Consider the following 25,162-nt stretch of genomic DNA (forward strand, 5'->3'; position numbering starts at 1 on the left):
CAAGAGGAATTTATAGCGGCTACTCACATGAAAATTTAAAATAGTCATTTGACTTGGACAGACAATTCCAGAAAAATTGGATCTTAGTCAAGTTCCTCCTTAGTAAAATACAAGACATGAAGGCCCTCATTTTGATGTTGGTCGGACAGACTCCGACAGGCGGTCGGAGGATTTCCATCCAACATTTTCGGTTTAATTTTCGATCGTCGTATTACAATGAAGGTGGTCGGAAGTGAAACTGGCCAGTCATTCCGGCTGGCTTCTGACGGAACCGTCCCATAATCCCTTAATGACGGCATTTCTGCTGTCAGGATGACAATGTCTGTTTCCCACAAGCTTTTCATGTTGCGCTTTCTGACATGAAAAGCCTGTCGCAAAGCAACTTTGGGGGCCCCTAGCAGGGCTCCCTGGCAAAAGCACCTCCAGTTGGGGGCCTAGTGGCCCCCTGTCAATCCCTGCACCGTGTGGCACACGTTGCAGGAATTAACAAAAACTCCCATTTGTGTATGGGAGCTAGACCTGAGGCCGTTTTAAGGCCGCAGCACAAGCTCACATAGAGAAATGAGAGTATGTGACTGCACCATGTGCGGTCAAATTGTAATAGCAGTATCTGGTCTGCCAACTGGAAAACGGTCGATGTGGAGACCTCAACGGTGTGGGCAGACGTGAGTCCGCCCAACATCATAATCAGGCCCTTGGTGTCTCAATCCCTCACGCATAAGATCTTTGAGGGGGCTAAGTTTGAAAATGGGAGGTGTGCTATCATGTGCCAGCCGTGTGTGTAGTTTACCTTTACATTATATGATTTATACCTCCATATCACTGTGATTACTTCAGAAGGTCATTTATGAAGTTCAAGCACTTCATAATGCCTGGGCTCTTTTGCAATCATCCATTTCATTCATGTTCAATGTGACAAGCTTCAGAAGTGTGGACTCTGGCTCCTTAGTAGATTCAGGACAATTTATTTCACTTCAATATGTTACAATGTATGCAGTGGCAACTTACCAGCTGTTTAAAATCTTCTTCTGTAAATCCCATATATTTCTGAGCTATTGTGTAATCGGTGTCCAGTGTCGACTGAAAAATGAGAGGGTCATCTGTGCTAAAAGAGAAATTTGCTTCATCTTTCTTAAACCTGTCGAAAAAAGGTTGCAGTTTTTATTTTCACATGTGGCTTTTAATATGACATTTCATGACTGATATTTAGGAATTTCATATTCTTTCCATAAAGGAATGTACGTTTTTGTTTTGCCTACTACAGTAAGCTATATGACTCACATTCTTCAGAGGGGATATTCAAATGTTGTTGTTTTTGACATGAACAGACATTTTCTCGTCACAAGATGCATTGTGGATTGCACTTACATGTTTTGTCATGCTCACCTTGTGCCACTTAATTGATCTACGATCTGTGTGTTCTATGTTGAGATTTTTCTTGTCAACCTAGGAATTCCAAGACTGCTTAAGATTTAAATCATTATATCTCACAGAGTGGAAGATGCTTAGATTGGTGGGTCCTATTCCCTCAGCAGATAGGGGTTCCATTAAGTAGTGGATGAGCTTCTGTTACTTGCCTTCTTCATTACAGCTGCCCACAAAAGAAACCTGTGCAGTTTGAAATGCTAGTACATGTTGCAATCTGTGTGCCCCTTTTAAGAGTCAAATACATAGTATTACTATCCTAAAACTGTTATCTTTTTCATTTTGTATTTGTCTGCAACAAATTGTAGGGTAAAATCCAGCAAAATTGACTTTCATTCAAACTCCACAAACTCTCTAAAATTAGGCAAATATATTGCCAGATGGAAATGAGATCTCCGAGTAGTTGTACAGAAAGACATAGATTTAACAGAATATAAGAAAAGATATAATTTGGTTGGAGGAACGAAAAGACAATAGGGTTCACAATAAGTTTTGAACTAATACCATGGTACTACAAAATATTATTCACAAACCTATATCCCGAATGTACGCCTCTGCCTCTCCTATCACTTTCTGTGCAGAAATCCACCCCCTCTGCACACTTTTTTTTTTTTTTTTTTTTTGAAACCGTTTATTGCACGATAAAAAAGTTACAGGCATGGGCCTACAACCATCCGGCCGGCCGCTAGAGTAGCAAAAGGCATATAACATACATACAGTGAGAGTCTCTTGGCGGAGCAGATTGGCAAATCAGGTGATATCAATAGCGTAGGCCGCGTCATTCCTAGCCCACAATACGGTTTCCTTTTATCAAACCGAACAACACAAAAAAACCACACCCGCAAGGCAACCCGCGATCCAAGTGGCGGTACATGCTCCGTAATGGGGGATCCTAACCAGCAGCAAAACTCTGAAGAGGGGAATGGGAGTATAGCAGGGACTGGGGAGCCACGTGCCCACGGCTGAGGGAGGGGGTCGGCTAAGGAGATGGGGCTGGCGAGGCTGCCGGTAGGAGTGGCGGCTCACAAATACCCCCCCGGTAGGCGTTCCAGGGGCCCCAGAGTTTCACCCACGCCCCAGGCTTACCCCTCGCCACATACACTACTTTTTCACGAAACATACACCAATCCATATGTTCTTTCCAGGCCAACACCGCCGGGGGCCTCTGGGACCCCCACAATTGGGCGATGTCCCGCTTCGCTATCATGTATCCCAGAGTCACCCACCGCGTCTGCGGGACCGAATAATCATTTGGTTCCCACACATTCAGCAAGCATCTCCTCGCTTCAGGCAGCAGTGCAACACGCGTAACCACACGCAAGACCTCATGCACACCACGCCAGAATCGCTCCACTTTCGGGCACTCCCACAGTATATGCATGAAAGTTGCCAAAGCACCACAGCCACGCTTACACAATCCGTCACCAGCAAAGCCCATACGTAGAAGCCTCGGCCCCGTGACGTAAACCCGGTGAAGGATCTTAAGCTGGACGAAACGAAGGCGAGCCGGGATGGCCACCTCCTTCGGAGAGGCCACCGCGGAGATCCAATCCTCGTCGTCCAGCTCCAGCCCATCGGCAACCCAGGCCTCGCGGAGGCCAGTCAGCAGGCACGATCTGTCATTAATCAGTTTTTTATATATAAGGGAGATCGTGCTGTCTGGTACATGGCCATCCAGCACCCTGTCCTCCAGGGGGGAAGACTCCGGAATAGACGCAGCATCCGGGAAGACGGAGGTCAGCGCGTGGCGGACTTGTAAGTATCGAAAGTACTCACTGCCTTGCAGCTGAAACTCCGTCTGCAGCATCTCAAAAGTCTTAAAACCCCCCCTCGTCCAGAGATCTCCCACTGTGCTGATTCCGATCGTGTCCCACTTCTCGAAGCCCTTCGATGTCCACAGGGAGCCCAACCTCTCAGACGCATATAGCGGTGACGCCCGGGTCAAACGGTCCTTCCACCCCATAGCTGCATTAGCCGCGTGCCATACACGCACCATGACACGCGTCGGTCCCGTCAGACGGGAGTCGGGCGTGCCAGAGTAGAGCGCTCGATTGTAATCGCCACCGGGCAGGAGCATCCTGTCCATTTCAAATGCCGGGTTCAAGGCAGGCCCGTAAAGGCCATGATTGATTGCAGCTAGCTGGGAGGCCCAGTAATACCGTTTAATGTCCGGGAGGGCAACCCCCCCATCGTACCACGGGAGCGTCAATTTGGCCAGAGCAATACGCGGCCTCCCGTCCCAGAACAGGCGCCGCTGCAGGCCCTCCACCTCGCGAAAGTAGCGCGCTGGCACCAAGTCCATAGTGTTCTGGAGAGCGTACAGAAAGCGCGGCAAGGACATCATCTTAAACAAGGCCGCTCGGCCAAGCGGCGAGAGCGGAAGACGCCGCCAACGCGCGACATCCTCTCGCAAGCGCTGGAGGGGGGGCAACAAGTTCCGCTCATAGCGGGCCTCCGGGTCTAGGGTGATATAGATACCCAGGTACCGGAACCCCTGGGAGGCAATCTGGATCGGGCAGTCACGCGGTAGGGCCGGAGCCTCCCCGGACAGCACATATACGCAGGATTTCGCCCAGTTGATGACAAGGCCTGAGTTACGCCCGAAGGAGCGCAAAACATCAACCAGGACAATCAGCGATTTGCGCGGGGAGGCGAGATACAAAAGAATATCATCGGCGTAGAGGGACACGCGGTCCTCATACTCAGGGGTCCAGCGGAGACCACGGATAGAAGGGTGCCACCGTAGCCACTCCGCCAAGGGCTCCAAGGCCAGTGCAAACAAGAGCGGCGACAAGGGGCAACCCTGACGCGTGCCCCGCCCCAGCTCGAATGGGGCCGAGACTCGCCCATTCACCACCACCTGCGCCAGCGGGCCCGAATACAGCAATTTGACCCAGCTAATGAACCCCGGGCCAAATCCGAATTTCGCCAGCATCGCCCAGATGTATGGCCATTCAAGCGTGTCAAACGCCATGGTGGCGTCCAACGATGCCAAGATGGCCGGCTCCCGCACAAACGGGACACGCGCGAGCACCCCATGCAAGCGTCGCAGATTAAGAGCCGTGTTGCGATGGGGTATAAAGCCAGATTGGTCTTGGTGGACCAAGTCGCCCACCACACCGACCAACCGGTTAGCCAACACCTTGGCGAGGATTTTGGGTTCCGCGTTCAAGAGCGAAATTGGCCTGTAGGATGTGACCCGCTCACGGGGCCTCCCCTCCTTGTGTATCACCACAATCGTGGCCAAACGCTGGTCCGGCGGGAGGGAACCCTGCGAGTGGGCCGCCAAGAACATCGCGCGCAGGTGGGGCGCTAGCACATCCGGGCGCAGCTTATAAAGCTCGATGGGAAGACCATTAGGGCCCATGGCCTTGCCGGACGCGACCGAGCGAATAGCCAGGGCAATTTCGTCCGAGGTGGGAGGAGCGTCTAGCGAATCCCTGTCCTCCACCGGAAGGGAGGGCAGCGCGATGTCCCGAAGCAGGGAATGGGAATCTTCCTCCGAGCAGGGGGAAACCGGGGAGTACACCTCGCGGAAGTAATCCGCGAAGCAGGAGACGATGGCTTCGGGCTCGGTGACACGCGTACCATCCATCCTCTCGATCAAAGGAACCACACGACTCGCTCTCTCCCTCTTATCCAACCACGCAATCAATTTACCCGCCTTATCGCCCACATCATACAATCGTCCCTGTTGCTCTCTACTGAGGCCCCTGGCCGCCTCCGTGACGAGGGCCCTATAGGCCGCCTGCTTGAGGTGCAGAACATGCAACTTGGCATCCGTTACCCCGCTCCCCAGGTCACCCTCCAGTTCCACAATCTCGGCCTCTACCCGGGTCACCTCCTCCCGCTCGCGCCTCCGGGCATGGGAGATAAAGGAGAGGGCCTCCCCTCTGAGGACTACCTTAAAGGCCTCCCACAGGGAGATGGCCGAAGGGACAGACCCCACATTCTCGTCAAAATAGCGCTGCAAGGATTTAATCAAGTCGGCACGAATAGTGGGGTCTCGTAAGTACCATGCATTGATTGGGGCCACCCTGCCCTCCCCCCTCGGGAAGACATCAAAATGTAACAGTAATGGGGAGTGATCCGAAATACCCCGCGCCAGATGGCACACCTCTCCTACCCTCCCAGCGTGGGCCGCCGGGACCAGGATGTAGTCAAGTCGCGAGAGGCTACCATGGGCGCCCGAGTGGAAAGTGTATTGCAGCTGCGTAGGGTGCTTTAGTCGCCAGCAATCCACCAGGCCCAGTGTGTCTAAAAGGCCGGACAGCCACGCCCGTGCCCGGGGGAGGTCCCTAGGGGGGTGGCGATCCATAGACCCAGAAACTACCGCATTGAAGTCCCCCCCGACCACCAGCAGGCCACCCGGGAGGTCCAGGAGGAGGCGCCCCAGGTCCGCAAATGTAGTAGCTTGTAACCCAGGCGGGACGTACACTGACATGAAAACAATCACTCTACCCTCCATTCTACCCACCAGGACAGTGTAACGTCCCCTCTCGTCATGGCGCACCTCATCAATCTCCAGTGGAAGCGAGTTCTTGACCATGATACCCACCCCCCGCGACCCCGAAGTGAAGCCCGAGTGGGCCACCAAACGATAGCCCCGCCGGTTCATGGCATGGAAGGAGTTGCCTATTAGGTGGGTCTCCTGCAAGAAGACAACATCTGGCGATATACGTTTCAGGAACTGCAGGACCACACCACGCTTAATCCGATCCCCCAGGCCGTTAACATTCCAGGACAACACAGCCAAGTCCCTACCCCCCATCATACGTAGAAGCAATCGGTCGTCCCCCACAGAGCATTTCGAGAACAGCAATACAGTAAAGGGTTTGCCTTGCGGTGCAAACAAACAACACACCCCCCCCACCCCCCCCATCCCAACAAAACTCCCCCCTCCCTGCACCCCTGCATGAGCCCAGTCAGCCCCCCCAAAGTGCAGTGTGCCTGTCGCCCCATAGAGAAAGACTAACTAGTACCCCAGAGGAGGAGGGAAGCCCCCAACAGACCCCGTACGACCTCCATAGGAGGGGAATATACACGATCGAGAAATGGTAAAGAAGTATTGTCCCGAGCAGGGCCTCTTATTCACCCCTTAGTTCTGATCCAGCAGGCCCTCTCCACCGCCCGCACCCCCCCCCACCCCCCCGGCCCCGATCATCAGGCAGAGTGTCCAACCAGTCCCCAGCCGCCTCGGGGCGATCAAAGAAGTGCGTGCGACCTTCCACCTCCACCCTTAGCTTAGCTGGAAAGAGCATTGAGTACTTTAGGTTCAGGTCCCGCAGGCGACGTTTAACACCGAGAAAACTGAGTCTCTGCTTTTGGACCGCCGGAGTAAAGTCTGGGTAGAAACGCACATCCATGTTGTCAAGCTTGACCGGTCCCTGTTGCCTGGAGGTCTGCAGGATAGCGTCCCTGTCCCGAAAATTAAAAATCCGGGCAATGAGAGGTCGCGGCGGGGCACCAGCCTTCGGCCTGCCCCCAGGGACCCGGTGAGCACGCTCAACCGCAAAAAACTTACTCAGGCCCCGGGGTTGCAGGTGGGCAAGGATTAGATCTTCCACAAAAAGGTCGGCGGCCTCCGCCTCTCGTCCCTCCGGCACCCCCACAATACGAACATTATTCCTCCTGGCCCGACCCTCAGAGTCCTCCAGTCGCCGGTCCATCAGGGCGCTCGCCTGGCCAAGCCGGCGCACCTCCTTTTGGAGGGCCGCCACATCTGTCTCGAGGCCCGTTGTGGTGTGGGTTAGGGAATCGACCCGGTCATTCGTTTTAGAAAGGTCGGCCCTCACCAGGCTCACATCAACCAGGACCGAGTCTATTTTCTGCGCTAGGGTGTCGAAGCGCTGGTCCACCGAGGCCTTCATCTCCGCGATGGCGCCCATGACGTCCCGGAGGGTCAGGTCCACCGGCTGGGCAGATGTCTCCGTCAGGCCCGCCGGGGACGTGCGCGATGTCTCCGGAGATCCCTTCTGGAGGGTGTAGCGGTCCATACTGTTGGATTGGTGCGCCGGGCCACGGCGGGTCGTCTTCACCTTCGCCCGGTCGCCATCTTGTTTGGTGGACATGCTTACTTCCCCACCGTCGTGCCAATCTCCGCAAAAGGGCCGATAGACCCGTTCACGGGGTCCGGGGGAGGGAGGGCGGCCACCGCACCGCAGGACGATCCACAGCAGGCGGGTCAGCCGGGCAGCTGGACTAGATCACACCACCGCACCCCGCTTCGCGACCCTACCTCACTGGAGGCGAGGAGGGCGCAAAAGTGAAAGTGAAAGCGCGGGGTACGCGAGTCGCCCAGCCGTGCCCGCCGCTGTTGTTCACTTTGTCCCCGGATCGCCCCACTACTCCAATCCGGGGGGCCGGCACGGGGAAGGCCGCAACCTTCGATCGGCGCTCCCGCCGGTGTTCGGGGTCCGATTCGAACACGGAAAACGGGTGGCGCCTCAGCTCGGGTTCACCGACACAGTCCCCTCGAGAAGGACAGGATATAGTCAGGATTAATTCAGGAGGTCGCGGAGGTCCTCGGGAGCCTCGCACCTACGCGGCCATCTTGGTTGCGCGCTAGGCTCCTCCCCCCCCCTCTGCACACTTAAGTATATGTTTTAGTAGTTGGGGGAGTAGCTTAAAACAGGGGAATACTTACCACTAAATGGTTGGGTGTTAGGGCGGAGTAAAGAGTTTTTTAGGGAGGGTTACAAAGGGGTTTAGGCAGTGGCATATAAACACCCCGAAAAAAGTAATCCCATTGCTAGTCACAAACTGCAATTCTAAAGTTACTAAAGCTAAAAGAGTAAAAAAAACTGTAGTAGAGTACTCCCTGTCAAAGCTGAAGTAACCCAGCACCACACATGGCCTCCCACTGGTACTGCAACACCCTCCGATAGAAATCAATGGAGGCAGGGACTTAAAATAACGTCCCATGGGAAATAATGTTAATTACATTCAATTAATAAAAATTGTTTAAAAATATAAATACATATTCTATTAAAATATATAAAACAGCACATAATTCTAATTTAATTATAAAATGTTTTAATACTTTTTTGCATTTAAAAATAATGTAACAATACATTTTGTTAAATACATTTAACTTAATTCAAATTGATTATTACATCACTTATTAATGCTTGAGAATGTGTTCTTTTTTTACCTTATGTAGGAATTTATGGTAAATTTAAATTTGAGAAATATAATTTTAATGCCAACCTTTTTGAAAGAACAGCAACATTCCCTGGTTCAGTCTTAGTTAGAGGCAAATTCATTGCTTCATCCCCTGCAAGCCGTATTCCACCCAGGATTTTACACTGAGATCGTAGTTTTATCGGGTCTAGATTAACTACAATTTATCAAGGATGTCGGCACTATTGAAGCCTTGATCTTAGTAGATCTGCCAGAAATGTTCATCAATGTCAGCTATGCTATTTTATGTGGTAGACTTTGAATTTAACATATAGACATTAAGGGTATTGTGCATGTGTGTCTCTCTTACTTTAGGTCAGTTCAACTTGTTTTTCCCACTTCCCAATACCAGTAAATTCGGGTTATCCACAGGGTTCTTCCTTGCCCCTATTATATTAAATCTGTACCTCACCAATTTTCCTTATCAATAATATGAATTTGGATTTTCCTTCTAGAAGTATGCAGATCATTTTGAATCAAAGGCTTAATTGATATAAATATATTTAATTATAAATAAAAAGTATTTGTCTGAAGTTTAAATTAAAAAAATACTTTCCTACCTAAAGTAGAAAAAAACCTCATTATTATGCATTAATAATTATTAAACATGATGTACAGAATTTTTTTAAGGTAATTTGAATATGTTTTGATAAAACTAATGCTATATGCATATATAGATTTAACAAATGCTGGTAAAATATGTCAATATTGAGTAGTACATTTTTGTTTTTGAGATATTTTTTACTTTAAATCACATTCATTTATATTTTTAGCTATTTAAATAATTACATTTATATAACAATACTTCCTATATGGATATATTTTAAGTCCCTCCCTCCATTAGTTTCTATTGGAGGGTATTGTATTGAAGTATCAATGATTTGTCATGTGAACATAAATGGGCTTATTCTTCTGTGGGTGAGACCATCCCTTTTCTAAACTGACACACTCTAAATCACTCCTTACTCCTTCCGAAATCCATTCCATTTTAGAATGCCCCTTCTTCCAACCACTCCCCTGGCCACTCCCATATTTACTACTAGGTACTACACTTACATGTGTACGGATCATCCCATAGAAAAGATAGAGGAGGTTCAAATTTGCACTGTCTGTGAGTAGCATTTGGTAGAAATATAACAGTTCTATTGTAGCACTTCTAAATGTACTACAAAGTGCAATTTGTTAATAGGCCCCTAGAGATCTGATTATTTTTGTATGTTTACATGAAGGTGGGGTTGTCTTACAATTGTTAGTTGTGTGCTGAAAAGAGTTTTGGAGAAACGTAAAAAGTGTGTAAGAATGAATACAACATAGGGCTTCAGCAATGCACAGGATATTACAATCCGGTGGCATCATTACATGAGTACAATTCAAGCAAATTCAGGAGCGTACATTTTGGAGAAGATTTGATGGTGGGAAAATACCTTATTGCAGGATGCAGTGCAAAGTCTGTTTTACAGGCTCCCGTAAGATAGCTCGACCAGGGACAAACCTGTGACATAAAAACAACACCGGTAACTCTCCTCAGACTAAGAATGGCATGCATATGTAAAGCAACTATGTAGCTCACCAATCCACCATTTCAGCTTTTTTGAATAAAAGATTGTATTAATACCAATATAGAAAACAAAAGTTTTATAAAAACAAAAAATTTAAATATGCATTAGATGTATTAGAGGTCCCGTTATTTTAAGAGAGCATTTATTCGCATCTAAATCATTCTCAGACTTTTCCTGATACACACACGATATTGAAGGACCAAGCAACTTATACAAGTTCTTCTGTCTAAGGTGATTTAACCTGACCAAATTGAAAATGTGCATTGAACGCCACACGTTCCCAGGTTGAGCCTGTACGTTCCTCCGATACCATTCATTTTCCAAGTCCTGAGCCATGTTAATCTGGGTCCATGGCCCTCTAGTCGTACCTGGGGTTTGAACTGCAGAGCTGTAGAACAGTATGTTGCCCCATTGGCCATCCTAGTCACTGCATCACAAGGGTAATTCTCTGAGTAAAGAGTGTCAGAAAAGGAATGCTCTGGGCTTGTGGAGTGGACATTAGGCACAATACATCTCTCTGCCCAGAAGCACCTCCAGGTATACAAGCAGGCTGTTTTTCAACAGGATTGGCTCCTGCCTTCCAGACCTGTCGGCTCAGTTTCTGTCCTATCATATTTGCTGACTCACTGCCAATATGCCCCTCCTCATTACACCTGCCTGTTTGGCGGAACCTGCTGATTTGGGGTGCTAGAATTCTTGTTACTTGTATCCCATTCATACAGGCGGACCCACTGTCCGTAGGTTGAGAGGCCATTGTTAGCTTTTGAAACTAAGACTTGGCTCATCCTTCATCCTTGATGTCAGCCTCAGCGGGGACTCAAGCCTCTTGACATCTACCAGCTGCTCCCACTAGTCATAAAGGCCTGACATTATTTCTGCCTGTACCAGGCCTCACTGTTCATCCTTGTATATGCACCCTCCATGGCCTCCATATGGTTCTTTAAACGTGGTGGCCATTTTGGAATGGGGAGCATTCCCACTCCTGCCGTTTGCCCAATATTTAGAATTTTGGCTAATATTGGCAGTTCTACTGGAATGGTACCTTCCTTGTTTCACTTACTAATATAACCATAATTCATACTAGTTGGGTTCAGTATACTTAGCAGCCATTTTGGAATGGAATGTCTTCCTCGTTACCTTTTGACCTGGCTGTAGTCCTTTACAGTTTCTTGGAGGGTGTTATTTTCTTGAATTACACTCTCTCTCCTACTGAACGTCTGCTCAGATTTCATTAGAGCCATCCGGCTTGCGAACCTCTAGTAACCATACGCAATGGCTTCCTTTTAATGACTTTAATGGGATAACACATCTGACTCCATCTGCCTGAAAAGTCTATTGGTGACATGTATACTAAAAGTAATAGAAATCTTGAACTGTGGAATCTAGCCTATTTCTTTGCCTGACCCTAGCTAACAAGTGATTCTTGAGCCCAGGATGTATACCTTCCCTTTCACAGGTGTTTGGACCTCTTTAAAACTGGCCAATTCATGTTGAAGCTCTATATTGGCTCAGTGGTTCAAACTCTTGAATCAAATCAGGGATCTGTTGTTATTTCATCCCCAAGGTCATTGTTTATGAAAAAGGCATGGTATGATCTAATGTCGAGGTGAGGGAGGGCACAGGAGGAAACAAACAAAAAAATCATATAGCTTGCAAAGCAGCTACGTAAAGGATAGAGTCCGAAAAGCAAATGAGTTTGGTTTAAAATACTATTATATGCATTACATGTGTCTGATGTAGATATCCTGAATTTCTGCAATGGATCGCTCTTTCAGGACCAGCACTGGATATCCTTGGTCTTAAGTATCATACCTCAAAATGCATCCTCTTTTTCAATAGCTCTTCATAGAGAATGGGGTCCTCAACTGTGTGGTACCCATGTCCAATTCTTTCTGCTTTCAAGATTTCCACAGCCTGAAATGTAAAACACTTGTATAATCCATATACTGCTTAGTAACACATGGTTAGTGAATACATCTTTTTCTAAATAACTTGTGCTGTACTATTTTATTAATAGATACAACTTACTTGATATATGAAAACAGTACTATAATACTAAACAGTATTTTGATTTAGAAACATAAATTCATATTTTTTTCTGTGACCAAATTTTGAAAACATTACTTAACTGTTACAATAATTTCCAAGATTCACATGGAGGTGAGCTGCAGATTCATCTGGCCATCTTGCCAAGCATCTTTTTGCTTCTTTATCTGCTGCTTCTCCTGAATTTGGGAGAGATTGTGGTGGGGACAGCTGTAGTAGAGGACATGAATGGAGGGTATACATTTTCCTACTGCTTGGAATTTGGAAAAGCACTTATTTTTTCAGACATGGCTTCTTCAAAAGTAAGCCTTTTCTCAAGTGGCTGTGTGGATTATGGGCGGAGGAGGAGGAGAAAGCAACAATATTCCCTGTGTCAAACATGATGTTGATCCAACTATGGGAAGTTGCTATTGTAAGAGGGGTAGGATTTAAATACAGAGTTTTTCTTTCCCTCACCCCAAACAAGTCATTCTCATATGACCTGGACACGCGTTCAGAATAGTTTGGGTTTTTCTTGATACCGTCTGTGAATTTCTCACGAACATCTGGTAGAGAATTTCTGGACTGATGCGCTGCAGTAATGTAGGTGTCAAAACAATGCTGAACCCACTATCTAAAAAAAATAATTCGAGGTGGTATTTGTGTCTTGGTGCATTTTGGGCTTCAGGGAAGGTACTACAAGTCACCTCGAAACTGAAACTACTTGTAATGTATTGAGACCAACCTTAGATGGCAGGAGTGGGTGGCATTAATATGTGATCTTCTACAGCTACACGTACTGCAATCATTTATCAGTATTCCTTATGTACATAATCATTGTTATAATTCATGCATGAAACAAACATTCATGTGTAACTGGACTGTCTGCATTAGGATTGCCACCTTTTGAAGAGAAAAATACATGCCGTTTGGACACGTTTTAAGATTCTGCAAAGGACCGCCAATATTCTTAAGTATACCTCATATGATGTCTTCGGTATTCACTTTTGGCATGGCCTTTCTATAGTCGTCATTTACTTTAATGATCAGCTAGGGGTCATTAAGGTATCTGTAGTACACATTTTAAAGTGTCTTCTTCCCACAATTACTGTTTAAAGAATATTCTGATATGGGTAAAAAAAAAGACCTGCTTTATGTGATTTTCCAAAAATGTGGCGGTAGCTGCAACATGGTCATACCTGCATAAAACCAGCCAAGATGGGGATAAACATTTATCTACACCATTGTCCAACCTTTCTCCCCACCAAATGTGAACCTGTCTTATAATATGACAGACATGATTATGGATGCTTAGAAACTGAGGCACTAAGAAGCGCTAACGTAAATAATCCCAATGATATGAGAGTGAATAATTATATATATGAAAATCGTTAATCTTTGAGAAAAAAATGTAAGAAAGGGAAGAGCTGAACTACCTAAATACAATTCTCCTTCCTGAAAGTGTTAAAATAACAGGAGTACATGAAAAGATTATATTTTTATGGCAGGCCTGTTCTGCCCTCCCATACCCTCATAAAAGAACCCATACTTTGTTGTCTTTCTCCCACACCCTTCAAAAAGGACCAGTACCACCCAAACAAAACTAACCTGCCAGAGATGGAATCTGCTGGCTTCTATAACTGTGCAAAAAAGATCCTCACACAAGTGACTCCTCCAGCATTTCTATTTGCAGGTTTATTTCATGTAGTCATACAATTTCAACAGCAATTTCCATGGGGATGAGTCGATTTCAAATTAGTGTGTTGTAAAAATTGTAAAAGAAAAAGTTGAATTGAATACGTTGGGTACCGAGGTATTTTCCTATTGTGGTACTCTCCCTTTTGATTGGCTAATTACTTTTTTTTTTTTTTTTTTTTTTTTTAAAACCTTTATTCGTGCATCTTGAAAGAACAAATACGGGCCTACAACCGTCAGGCCGGCCACGATACAATGAAGCACTGAAACCCACATTAAATCCCCCGTGCGTCAACAGTCAGGATTAACAACAAGTTATGGATCACATACTGGAGATATCTTTGACACCCGGGGAAGGAGAAGTGAAGGTTAATTTTAAGTTTTTTAGATAAGTTTATCAAGAAAAAAGTCAATGAAGGATAGGAACAAAGGAGATTCGAGTCCGCAAGATAGCCTCACCACACGGGAGAGCAGCAACAGCAGTAAGAACAACAATTGAAGTAAAAACTCAAACAGTGAGGCGGTGCAGAAATATAACAGGATAGTCACATGAGCAAGTACGCACCCCTCCGGAGCCGCCCCCACTCGATCCACCCCACACCCGGACCCCGAATCGAAGAAAGTAGAATGCAGAGACATAAAGGAAAAAAGGCCCATAGAACTAATTAAGAACAGAGTATTACCCCCCCCACCCTACACCAATGCGGAGGCTACGGCCTACCCCCCCCCCAGCATAGTGCCTGTCGCCCAATGAACCCGAAATATAGAGGAGAAAGAAAGTAGGAATAGAGGAAAGAAAGTAAGAAAACAGAAAAGAAGGCGGGAAGGAGCCCACGGGACACCAGAGCGCCCCAAACCATCAGCCAATCATGGCCCCCACACACTGAGAGCCCACTACGCCAAAAAAAAACGGCATTCGAAGATACCATGGCACCACAGTGTAAGCGAAGGGATACAAGTCGCAACGAGTGCGCGCATAACATACATACAGTTCCAGTCCCAGGCCAGCCCGTCCATAAACCATGGCAATAGAAGTCAGTCTAGCCCTGGCCCGATCGCGGGCTTGGGATTAAACCAGCCCCTGCATGAAGGCCCCGTGTCCCGAGCAGACAAAAACAAGATGGCCGCTTGTGAAAGGATGGTGAAGTAGGATCACGAAATGGCCGCCGCCCATCGATGAAGGTCCCTCTTTGCACCACATAAAATCCAAACCTGGCAAGTAAGGTACAGGAGTTCCATAAAAAGTAAGCAGTGGGCCACCGCGGACGGTTCCTCGAAGCCGTTAGGCATCGCTCAACAGGATAGTCCAGTGGACGCGGTGAGGCAGGCAACAATGAAGCAGGCAGCCATGACCAGGGGGACAAAGCATCCGCAGTTGAGGTGTAGAGCGGTGTACCCTGGGCGCCAGGAGCGCCAGGTGAAGGCATCAGTGTAACACAGTCACACACCGCCGTTGCGTCCCCGCAAGCGGACAAAAGCACCGGGAGACCCACGCCCTGTAGATGGCACACAGTGCGCTCACGACCCGCGGCCGACAGTATGGGGTCAAACCGCTCACTCAGCGCCTGCAGGCCGGCGCACATCTGTAGTTGGAAGTCCCGCAGGGCAGCCAGAACGGAGCCGCATGTAAGCGGAGGCTGGGCCCCCACAGCGGCAGCAATCCGGGACGGCACCGTGGAGCTGGTGTCCGGAAGAGGGGGGGCGAAGTGGGCAGCGGGCGAGACCGGAGTATTGCCCCCCAGCCGCAAGCAGGCACTCAACGCCATGTTTTGCCGCTATACGGTGCAATGGCCGGGGGGGGGGGTCTTAGCAAGGAGTCGATCCCCCTCAGGTATACGCCGCAACGGGAAAGGCCGACAGTCGCTTCTCTTCTCGCAGGTTCCCTCCGCCGCTGGCTAGGCAATAGGTGAAGGGGGCAGCAGCCTCCCACAGCGCGGTCCTCAGAGCGGGGCAGGGGACCCGCCTCACCGGGGCCCACCCCACAGCCCCAGCCCGTCCGGCACAAGGTGCAGAAGGTGTCCGGCCGTCCCTCTCCGGGCTCGTCCGGCAACGATCCGTGGTGCGAGGTGAAATCGGGACCGCGGGGCTCAGGTTAGCGCTAGCTGGTCCGGCAACTGCGGAGCTTCCAGGGGGCCGGCAAAGGCCGTAATGGCGCAGGGTTTCAGTGCAGAGGACAAAAGCACCCAGAACTCGGGCATCCGGGCGGGCTGAGACTCCGGGAAAGCGGCAGCGCGGTCAGCGCGTCTTCGCACACGTTGCACCTCGAAAATCGGCGAGGATGGGCATCAGGATAGTAGTCCGAGGCCACGGACCGACGGAGCCGGGCGCTCAAGCGTCTGCTCCGGTCGCCATCTTGGCTCCTCTCTAATTACTTTTTTTAATGTGTTAATGTGATTGCTGGTTACGAGGCATTGGTGTACCTATGTGGCTCTGGTATTTGAATGTTTTAGAGCAGTGTTTCCCCATCTGTCGGTAGCCAGCAAATTTTTGGTGAGTCGGGAAAGTCCATAAATAAATAAAGTTGCCTTTATATTCTGTTTTAATCTTGTCACATTGACCTGCTTCAAAGCCAAAGGTCAAACGTTAGGCTGTGCCTTCGGATAAATTGCTGCTTTTTCTTTTAAAATAGGACTGGTGTTTACTTTTCTTTCTCTGACTGCAAAGTGAGAGGAGTTTTTAAAGTGAATTATGTGACAATCTTGCTGGCGTACCGGGAGTTTGAAATGAAAGGTGTAGGATAATGTTTTTTTGCAATACAGAATAAAATGTGAACAATTGTAAATGAACTGTATGCGTTCAGCAGATGGGAAAGCAAAAATGAAGCACTTTTTGTAATCTTGAAGTGCTGGAAACAGACGTTCAAAGGAATACAATAGAGCAAACCACTTTACCTGGTGATGCACAAATGATAACTATTCACAGAATCCCATTTCCACAGATTATTATTTGAGTGTTATGTATAGTTTTAGCAGTAAAATTGTCTGGCTGTGCAAATTTAGTGGCAATTTCAATGGAAGATGTGTAAATGAGAATGTGCTACCACGCAATGCTTTAGTCACTCAAAAAAAAATCGCACCTGCTCATGCCTATTAAAAAGTAGTTGGGTTGCGAAAGTTTGTTTTTCTAAAAAGTGGGTCGTGGTTCTAAACATTTTGGGAACCACTGTTTTAGAGCATGGATACATGAAGTTTACCTATGTTTTGTAACTTGTAATTCATGTTGTTTTAAATTAACATTTTGACTATAGGCGTTGTGTTGTTTATGTGGTAAGTTGCGGTTTGGGGGTCAAATGCAGAAGTGTGTTGAATTTCCCCATTTAGGAGATAATTTAGTTTTCAGTTGTTTTCTTTTCTCACATTTGTTTTTAGTACAATTCATTTTGAAGTACGCATTGCATTGGAGTTTTTTGGCTTTGGAAAGTTTAAAACAAAACTATTTAAATAATTTAATTTCAAGCAGACACATCAATAGAACTGAGAAAATACCATACATCTCACACCCAACAAAAGATAAATGGATGAAGATGAACTCAATGTGCTGTCATTACGATGTCAAATAGATTTGTAATACTGATGAACTTATGAAAATGATGATCAAGCGAAAAAAATTCAGCATTCGTCAACATAAAAATCTAATAAGAATCTGAAGAACCTAAAAATGTTGGTGAGAGGAACAAGAGAAGAACAAAATGATCTAAGACAGCAGTCCTGCAGAAGAGGAAATATGGGGTATAACCCAGCTACCACGTCACAGCAGAATGAATTAAGGAAGAAACAGAATTAACCCAAAGTAGAACAGATCTGCTGAGATGACCAAGTCAGTTAAAGTTAGCATAATAAAGTGATACACAGTGTAACAGGCATCAGAAACGTTGAATGAGGGTAAACAGAGAATAATTAATGTATACAGGCATACAATGGTATGCCTGTATACATTTTGCCTAGATCCAGGTCAGAGTGACTTGGAGGAGGTTTGTTTCAGGCGAAGACCGAGTAGAAGTCTAGGCCAAGTACAAGGAGAGTAAAGGATGCAGACAGCCGCGGTCTGTGCAGTTGGATGCTGGGTCAGAGTCAACACTCTGACCTGGATCGAGGCAAAATGTATGCTGGCATACCATTGTTAATGTCCTGATGATGATCCTATATGTTTTGTAAGGCTCGAAACGCTGTTGAATTGTTGTACACCATATACACCTGTTTATTTAATACTTATTATGTGTAATGGTGTCTACACTATCATTTGTTTGTCCTACCAAAATGTGTCTCACGAACAAACTATTTACTCTGCCGGAGCATTTTTGCTACATGTTGTACGTCCTTCCCACTAAGTTGGATACAGTCTTGTGTCCTACTTTATATGTTTCTTGCTGAATTTTGTGTATATTTAAGCAACTATATATTAAAAACAACTGTCCGCCTGGACAGCTGTAAAATATAGTACTGATTGGGTCTATTTTTATTACAAATATAGCAGCAGATTGTTGTTTTTTTGTTGGGGAACAGCTTGTGAAGTTTTTAAATAATTTTATATTAGTGCTAATTATATTTTAAATGTTAATTATGTAATTAACGATTATTCATATAAACTGTTTTACTTGGTAGTTCTAATAATTTATTCTTTCTCAAATTTTATAGTATATTGAAATGTTTATATCTTTAATAGTAATGTATATTTTAGTGGAGGGCTGTTGGTTTTGCAGGGGAATAGGGTGGAAAGGTATTAGAATCATAGTATATATTAAATTAATTGTTACTATTTAATTAATTGATAATTATATTTTTATTAGGAATGTTAAGTACATTATTTGGTTTATAAGTAATATGGTTACTAAAATGTGTTTATGTAAGCTTCTGTTTTATGGTGTTTCTTGTTTTTAGTGGTAGCTACATTTTTCATTTTTTAAATAGATTTATATTTTTTAATATGTTTTTTTAATTTCTAACATGATTTCTTTTTTTGTTTAATTTTTGGTATTTACATATTTTGTAAAAAAAAAAAATGATTAGGAGGTTGATTTTTTGGATGAGTAATTCCTTCAAAGTCCTACATTTTCTGTACTGTTGGCGACACTGGAGTATGAATAGTTAATTTAACCCCTCCACAGTCCACCACTTTTCCTACTGTTCTGTAGATTGGAGTGGAAATAGTAAATGTAACCCCTTCAGAGAACAACATTTTCCCTACTGTTGATTGAATTAGAGTGGGAATAGTAAATCTTAGGGTCTGGTTATGAATACAGTGGTCCAAAGACTGCAGTACTCGTGGTGGCTGTCTAACCACCGCCTCCTCTGTGGTCGAACTGCCCAATTATGACCATAGCGGTCATACCACCGCAAGACAGCTGCCACCGCCAGGATCCTGGATCCCGCGGCTGTAGTGAAGGCAGCAGACTCCCTAAAATAACATAAACTTAAAGAAAAGGGGGCAGGGTAGGAATACCCTGTCCCCATTAGCCCTGGTGCTGGTGACCCCAGTGTCCCTGCCAGGGTCAAAAAGCATTGTTTTGAGAAAAAAAAATGCTGCAAAATCAAAAAGATTTTCTAAATTACGGCAAACACCCCCCTAAAAAAACACAAGCGCGGTCTCCCATGCTTGTTTAAACAGCCTCCGGATGGGCCATGTCCCAGGGGCTTCTTTGTGTATAAAAAGGGAAGGGGCATGCAAACAGCACCCCTCTCCCCATGAATAATCTTGGCCCCAAGGACCACCACCTCCCCAGGGCATGTTTTAACATGAGGGGAGCCATGCAGCCCCCTTCCTGAGGCTTCTCAGATCTCAGGAGACCACCACCTACCCAAGGCTTTATAAAACAATTATAGGGGGGCAGCTTGGACCCCCCTCAGTTGCCTTAGAGTCCTGGGGACCACTACATCCCCGAGGCACAAAATACATTTAAATGGGGAAGAGGGCCAAACGGCCACCATCATGGGCATTTACAGTCCCGGGTATCCCCACCTCCCCAGGGCTTCAGTAAAATGGAAAGGAGGAGGGGGGCCACGCGGCCTCTCTCCTAGGCCTTTCTAGGTTACTGGGCTGACCCTAAATAAAGAAAGGAGGGGTGCTGTGTGGGCCCCACCCTCCTGGAGCCACTAATAGCCCTTGGGACCGCCATCCCCTGGGGATGGCTCCCTATGTCCCGGGGTACCCACCACCTGGGCATAACAGTTTGCTTTCGCTTGGAGGGCGCTTTGACAGCTCCCGCCCGGCAAGAGCAAATAGTAAGTCCTCGCCCAGTGGGTGGGTGCAAGAAAACTGCTCTTACTCAGAGCAGAATTTCATCTGTTTTACTGCCCACTTGACAACAGGCAGGAACAAGTTGCTCCCACACACAGGGCACAGCATTTTTTGCTGCTTCCTTTGTGTGGGAGCAATGCTGGCTCCTACTGAAGACGGGGTGCCGGAAGGTACTGCAGTGGCATTGAGGCTCCTCCTGTGGCCCATAACGTAGCCCACTTGATGCCCTTGGTAGGCTCCAGGGCACACACAATGAAGAGGCCGGGGGATGAGGTCCACGGGCCAAAATCGGCCTGGGGAGGGCGCCACATGGCCCTCTTCCTCTCTGTAGTAAGTAGGGGTTCTGTTTCTTGTCCTTTTCTGGTACTAGAAGAGTCCATAGTACTCCCTTTAAATTACTATGAGTATGCTAATGAGAAAATCACCTGGAAGCTCTGTCCGTTTGGCCCCGTACAGTCCACCTTAGCAGTATGCATAGGTCTTCCTGCCTTTTGCCAGGATGAGGGACAGCTCATCAAAAGGGACCACAGTGCATTTTCTGCCAATTTTGGTGATGCGTACTTGATGCCGATGTACATCTCCACCAAACAAAGAAGCACTTACTTAATATCGTTAAGAGGAAGTACCCTGGTCTGGTTGAGATTTACCTCTTTGTAGTCTCGTTGTCTTCTCTATAGGATGATTCATGTTATCACAGATTTCTGGATAAGGATGCACAAGGAACAATCGCATTGCTGAAATGCACACAAGGTCACTGGAGACATATGCTTGTGGTCCAGTAAGGAGTTGTATTGTAGAATCGCACAGGACATTTACCCGAGGGAGCAATTATTAGAAGAAAGTACTCCAGTTTGGTAGATATTCAGTGCAAAACTGTGAACTCTTGTTGGACAAAGGGAAATGTGAGGTTCCATTATGGCCCAGTCACTCACACAACTACTTACACGCCCACACAGTCACTCAGCCACTCACAGACCCACTGGGACACTCATGTATCCACTGACAGACCCACTCAGAGATTCACAGAACCACTCAGACAAAAATGCGCCCAGTCACAGGTCTACTCAGACCCCGTGCATCCACTCACAGACCACTCACACACACGTACCCACGCAGAGACTCACACACCCACTCTCAGCCATTCATATACCCCCACAGGCACTCACAGAGCCAACACAGGCACTCACAGAGCCAACACAGGCACTCACAGAGCCAACACAGGCACTCACAGACCCAACACAGGCATTCACACACCCACATAGGCACTCACACACACCCACTCACAGACACAAAGCCATTCACACACCCTCTCCCTAACCTACACACCCACTCAAAAGTTACAGGTTACAGTAATCCATTTTGAAGTTATAGGTTTTGAATGTGGTGGTGGCTGAAATTCACTTTAAAAAAACCCAAAGATGACAGGGAGGTTATAGTTAGGAAATTGAATTAAATGAACCTTAGAAATTCACTGAAACAAACAAAGTTTACAGAGATGTTATAGTGAGGCTCAGATTTCACTCGTACAAAACCAGTGAAATTCAGCAGTTCTAGTTACTTGACATAACTATAACTTACGCCCCCGCAATGCACTGCTAATGACCCCCCATATTACATCACTCATGGCATGGTCAGTGACATCAGTGATGATATCTCAAATGACATCACCGAGGACGTCATCCACAGAATCTCTCACACATCCACTCATACCCCCAAACAACTTCACATACATCCACACACCTACACAATAAGTCACATATCCATTCACAGAGCCCTAGAACCACTTGCACACCCACTCACCCACCCATAACACCACTTACACAGCCAGTCACTCATCCATACAGCTACAAACAGAGCTACTCACTCACCCATACAGCCTCTGACACACCCACTTACTCACCTATACAACAAATCACAAAGACGGGCACTCTCCAATACAGCTACTCACACACTCACTCACCCAAACACTCACTCAAACAGCCACTCACTCACCCATTCTGTCGCTTACACACCCAGTAACTCACCCATACAGCCACTCACTCAGCCACCCATACAGCCACTCACTCAGCCATACAAGCAATCACACAATCACTCACCCACCCATACAGCCACTCATACACCCACTCACTTACCTATTCAGCCACTCACACAACCACTCTTTCACCCATACAGCCACTCACCCACCCACAGCCACTCAGTTAGCCATACAGCCACCCACTCACTTACCGGTGTCATCTTCTTAATTTAAAACAATGTAAATGGTATTTTATGAAGTATATTGAAGTTTACTTTCTTCAATGGTGTGTCTGGGTGCAGAGGTGCTAGTCGCAAGGGTAGCCTCGAACGCTACTGCTGAAGTTTATGGAGAAACTTGTAAGGAGAAAAATTCTGCAAATGGGGACTTGGGGATAAGTCCGTTGGATCCCAAAGGAGATTCAGTTCTTTAGGGACTCTGGAGCAAGGTTGCACTGTTGGTAGGCTTAAACTCGGGCTGTGGGGCTCGGGTGCAGAAGTGTTTTGGTGGATCACTTATAAAGGAAGCCATTACTATTGGGGTCAACCTAGAGAGGGGGACAAAAACGACAACAAGGCCACTACCTGTAATGGCCTCAGTGAAGCAGACATCCCTCGCCGGTAGGTCAGTCTTGGCAGTGTTGCTGTCCCTTCTGGACACTAAACAAACCTTTGTTCCTCTAAGGGGTGCGGTACCCTGGGTCTTGGTGTGGGCGGCTCCTGGTGGTCCAGGCATCACCAAACTTGGTGGTGAGATAGATCTGACCTCCCGGAGCACGTGACCTCTTTCTGGGCAGCTGCTGCATAAGTGGATCTGGAGGTCAGCAGTTCGGTGGACCAAACGTTGTGGTTGATGCCTGCATGCTACAAGGAAGTGGCTCCTTCACTTCAAGGAAGAAGGTTATGGGTTGGCGAAGTGCTGGCTTCCCTTCAAAGCTTTTGGAAGATGCACAGCTGCGTAATGAGTCAGGTCTTTACAGTTGTTGATGCAGGCAGGGTTTGGCACCAGTTCTTGCCGTCTTCGGCTGTTCTTGGCCCTTCTTCTTTGGTCAGGTGAATCTGAGTTCCTGGAGTCAGGGGGCCACCTAAATATTTAATTTAGTGCCTTAAGGGGAGTGAAGGGTAGTAGCTAATGGGCTACTTACCCTTGGGGTCACTACACCCCCTTTATGACCAATTCCTCTGGGGAGTGGGACTAGCCTTCTCCCAGAGTTTCAAATTCTACCAAAACAAAATGGTGGAATCCTTCTTTCGTGGAGCACATCGGGTAGCCCACCATAAGGGTGTGACTATCCTGGTGGTGCAACACACCTACTGCATAGCTAATTTCCGGCCTGTCCTGGTGCCAAATGGGCCTCAGGGCAGCGGGTGGCATCTTCGTAGGTACTTTGAAATCCCTGACCTTGATGAGCTAAATGCCTAGCCATCCTGCTGGAGGAGGTCTGAACACCTTCCTCTGGAGCAGGCATGGTTTCTGCCATGGTTCCTGGCCTCAGAGAGCATGGTCTCTCATCTGCAGGGGGTGAGAAATGTGTCTGTGGTAGCAGACTGGACAATACCAGTCAGCCAGCACACTAGAGGACTAGTAGGTTCCAGGGGGCACTTCGAACGTGCCCTCTGGATGCATGTCATAATAAATCCAGTACTGGAACCAGTATGGATAAATTAAGACAAGGTGTTTGATTCCAAACACTACAGGTTTCAGTGAAGCCATCATATAGCTGGGTAACTCGTAATGACCAGTGCCCAGTACATATACTTAAGATGGCTTTTCTGTTCAATTGTACCACCTAGTAATTGAACTAGACAGCACAGGAGTATCACTGCTCATGCAGATATGTCCTCACATGTAATATAAGGAACCCTGCCTTAGAGCTACAAGGCCTGCCATAGGGGTGACTTATATATATCACATGCAGTGACTTTGGCATGGCACACACGTGTGCTCTGTCGTGTTTTCACTCATGGTTTGCGCCAGTTTGTATGGTGGTCTCTTAAGGTGGCATAATACATGCTGCAGCCCTTAGGGATGCTCTTTAGTATCCCTGCCCTAGGTTACAGGGGTACCACATACTATGGTCTTGAAGGGGTGCTAAAGTGTGCGCCAATTAGACCATTTTACCTTGTTTAAGGAAAGAGCACTGGCACTGGGGCCTGGTAAGCAGAGACCCAGCGCACATCAGTCAAACATCAGTACCAGTGTCAAAATGTGGGGGTGACTATGAGAAAAAGGGGCACTTTCCTACACAGACACCCACCCACAAAAGAGTAAGCCCATTGCTATTCACAAACTACACTTCTAGAGTTTCCGCAGCCAAAGAGGACCCCAAACAGGATTAGACTACTCCAGCTCAGAGCTGGGGTAAGTCCAGCACCAAACATGGCCAACCACTGATTCAACAACACCTTCCAATAGAAATCAATGGAGGTAGGGACTCAAAATTGAACCCAATAGCAAATAATGTTAAAGAAATTTAATTATTTGGAGGAGTTAAAAACATTAAAAAAATATAATTTAATGTTTAAAAAGTTATCTTAATATGAAACACATTTTTAAATTTTATTTTGACAGATCTGAATAACATTTTTTAATTAAAAATTAATGTATCAGTGGCTTCGGAGACAATGAAAATGGCAGCATACTAGAAGTGCTCTCGGGACCTTAAAACCCGAAATATCCGACTGCCAGCTGGCCAGTGACAGCGTAAATGGTGGAATATTGAACGGGAGTGTCGGGGGCTCATCTCATGATTAATCTGACCCACGGTGGTAACAAAGGAGGGCCCGGATCGAGGACGCTCTGGCCGTGGCGCAGTGAGGGGTGACCGGAGAGTGGCCATTACGGTGGCGCAGAGCAGCCTCTGCGGGCCTTGATGCGGAGCGGCGATCGTTCCCGGTGGGGGTGAGTCGCGCTGCAGCGAGACTTAGCGGGGAGAGTAACAGCCAGACGGCCCCGCGGCGGGGTGTGGGACGCGGCCCCTCCACCTTGCCCTTCACTGGGCAGCACTGAGACACGATCGGGCCGGTGG

At 47.1% G+C, this 25,162-nt stretch overlaps 1 protein-coding gene across 1 annotated transcript in view; it reads right to left on the bottom strand.

Annotated features, from left to right (window-relative positions):
• Positions 1–25,162, bottom strand: part of ADA (adenosine deaminase) — a 266,233-nt gene that overhangs the window by 9,159 nt on the left and 231,912 nt on the right. Inside the window, exons 8-10 of the mRNA XM_085619334.1 lie at positions 11,979–12,080; positions 10,032–10,099; positions 1,009–1,138 (exon numbers count right to left, since the gene is read on the bottom strand). Coding sequence (XP_085475460.1) covers positions 1,009–1,138; positions 10,032–10,099; positions 11,979–12,080 — 300 coding nt within the window. The remainder of the gene's footprint in view (positions 1–1,008; positions 1,139–10,031; positions 10,100–11,978; positions 12,081–25,162) is intronic.

The sequence above is a fragment of the Triturus cristatus genome, chromosome 7, assembly GCF_964204655.1.
Source record: "Triturus cristatus chromosome 7, aTriCri1.1, whole genome shotgun sequence".
In the NCBI taxonomy this organism is placed as follows: domain Eukaryota; kingdom Metazoa; phylum Chordata; class Amphibia; order Caudata; family Salamandridae; genus Triturus; species Triturus cristatus.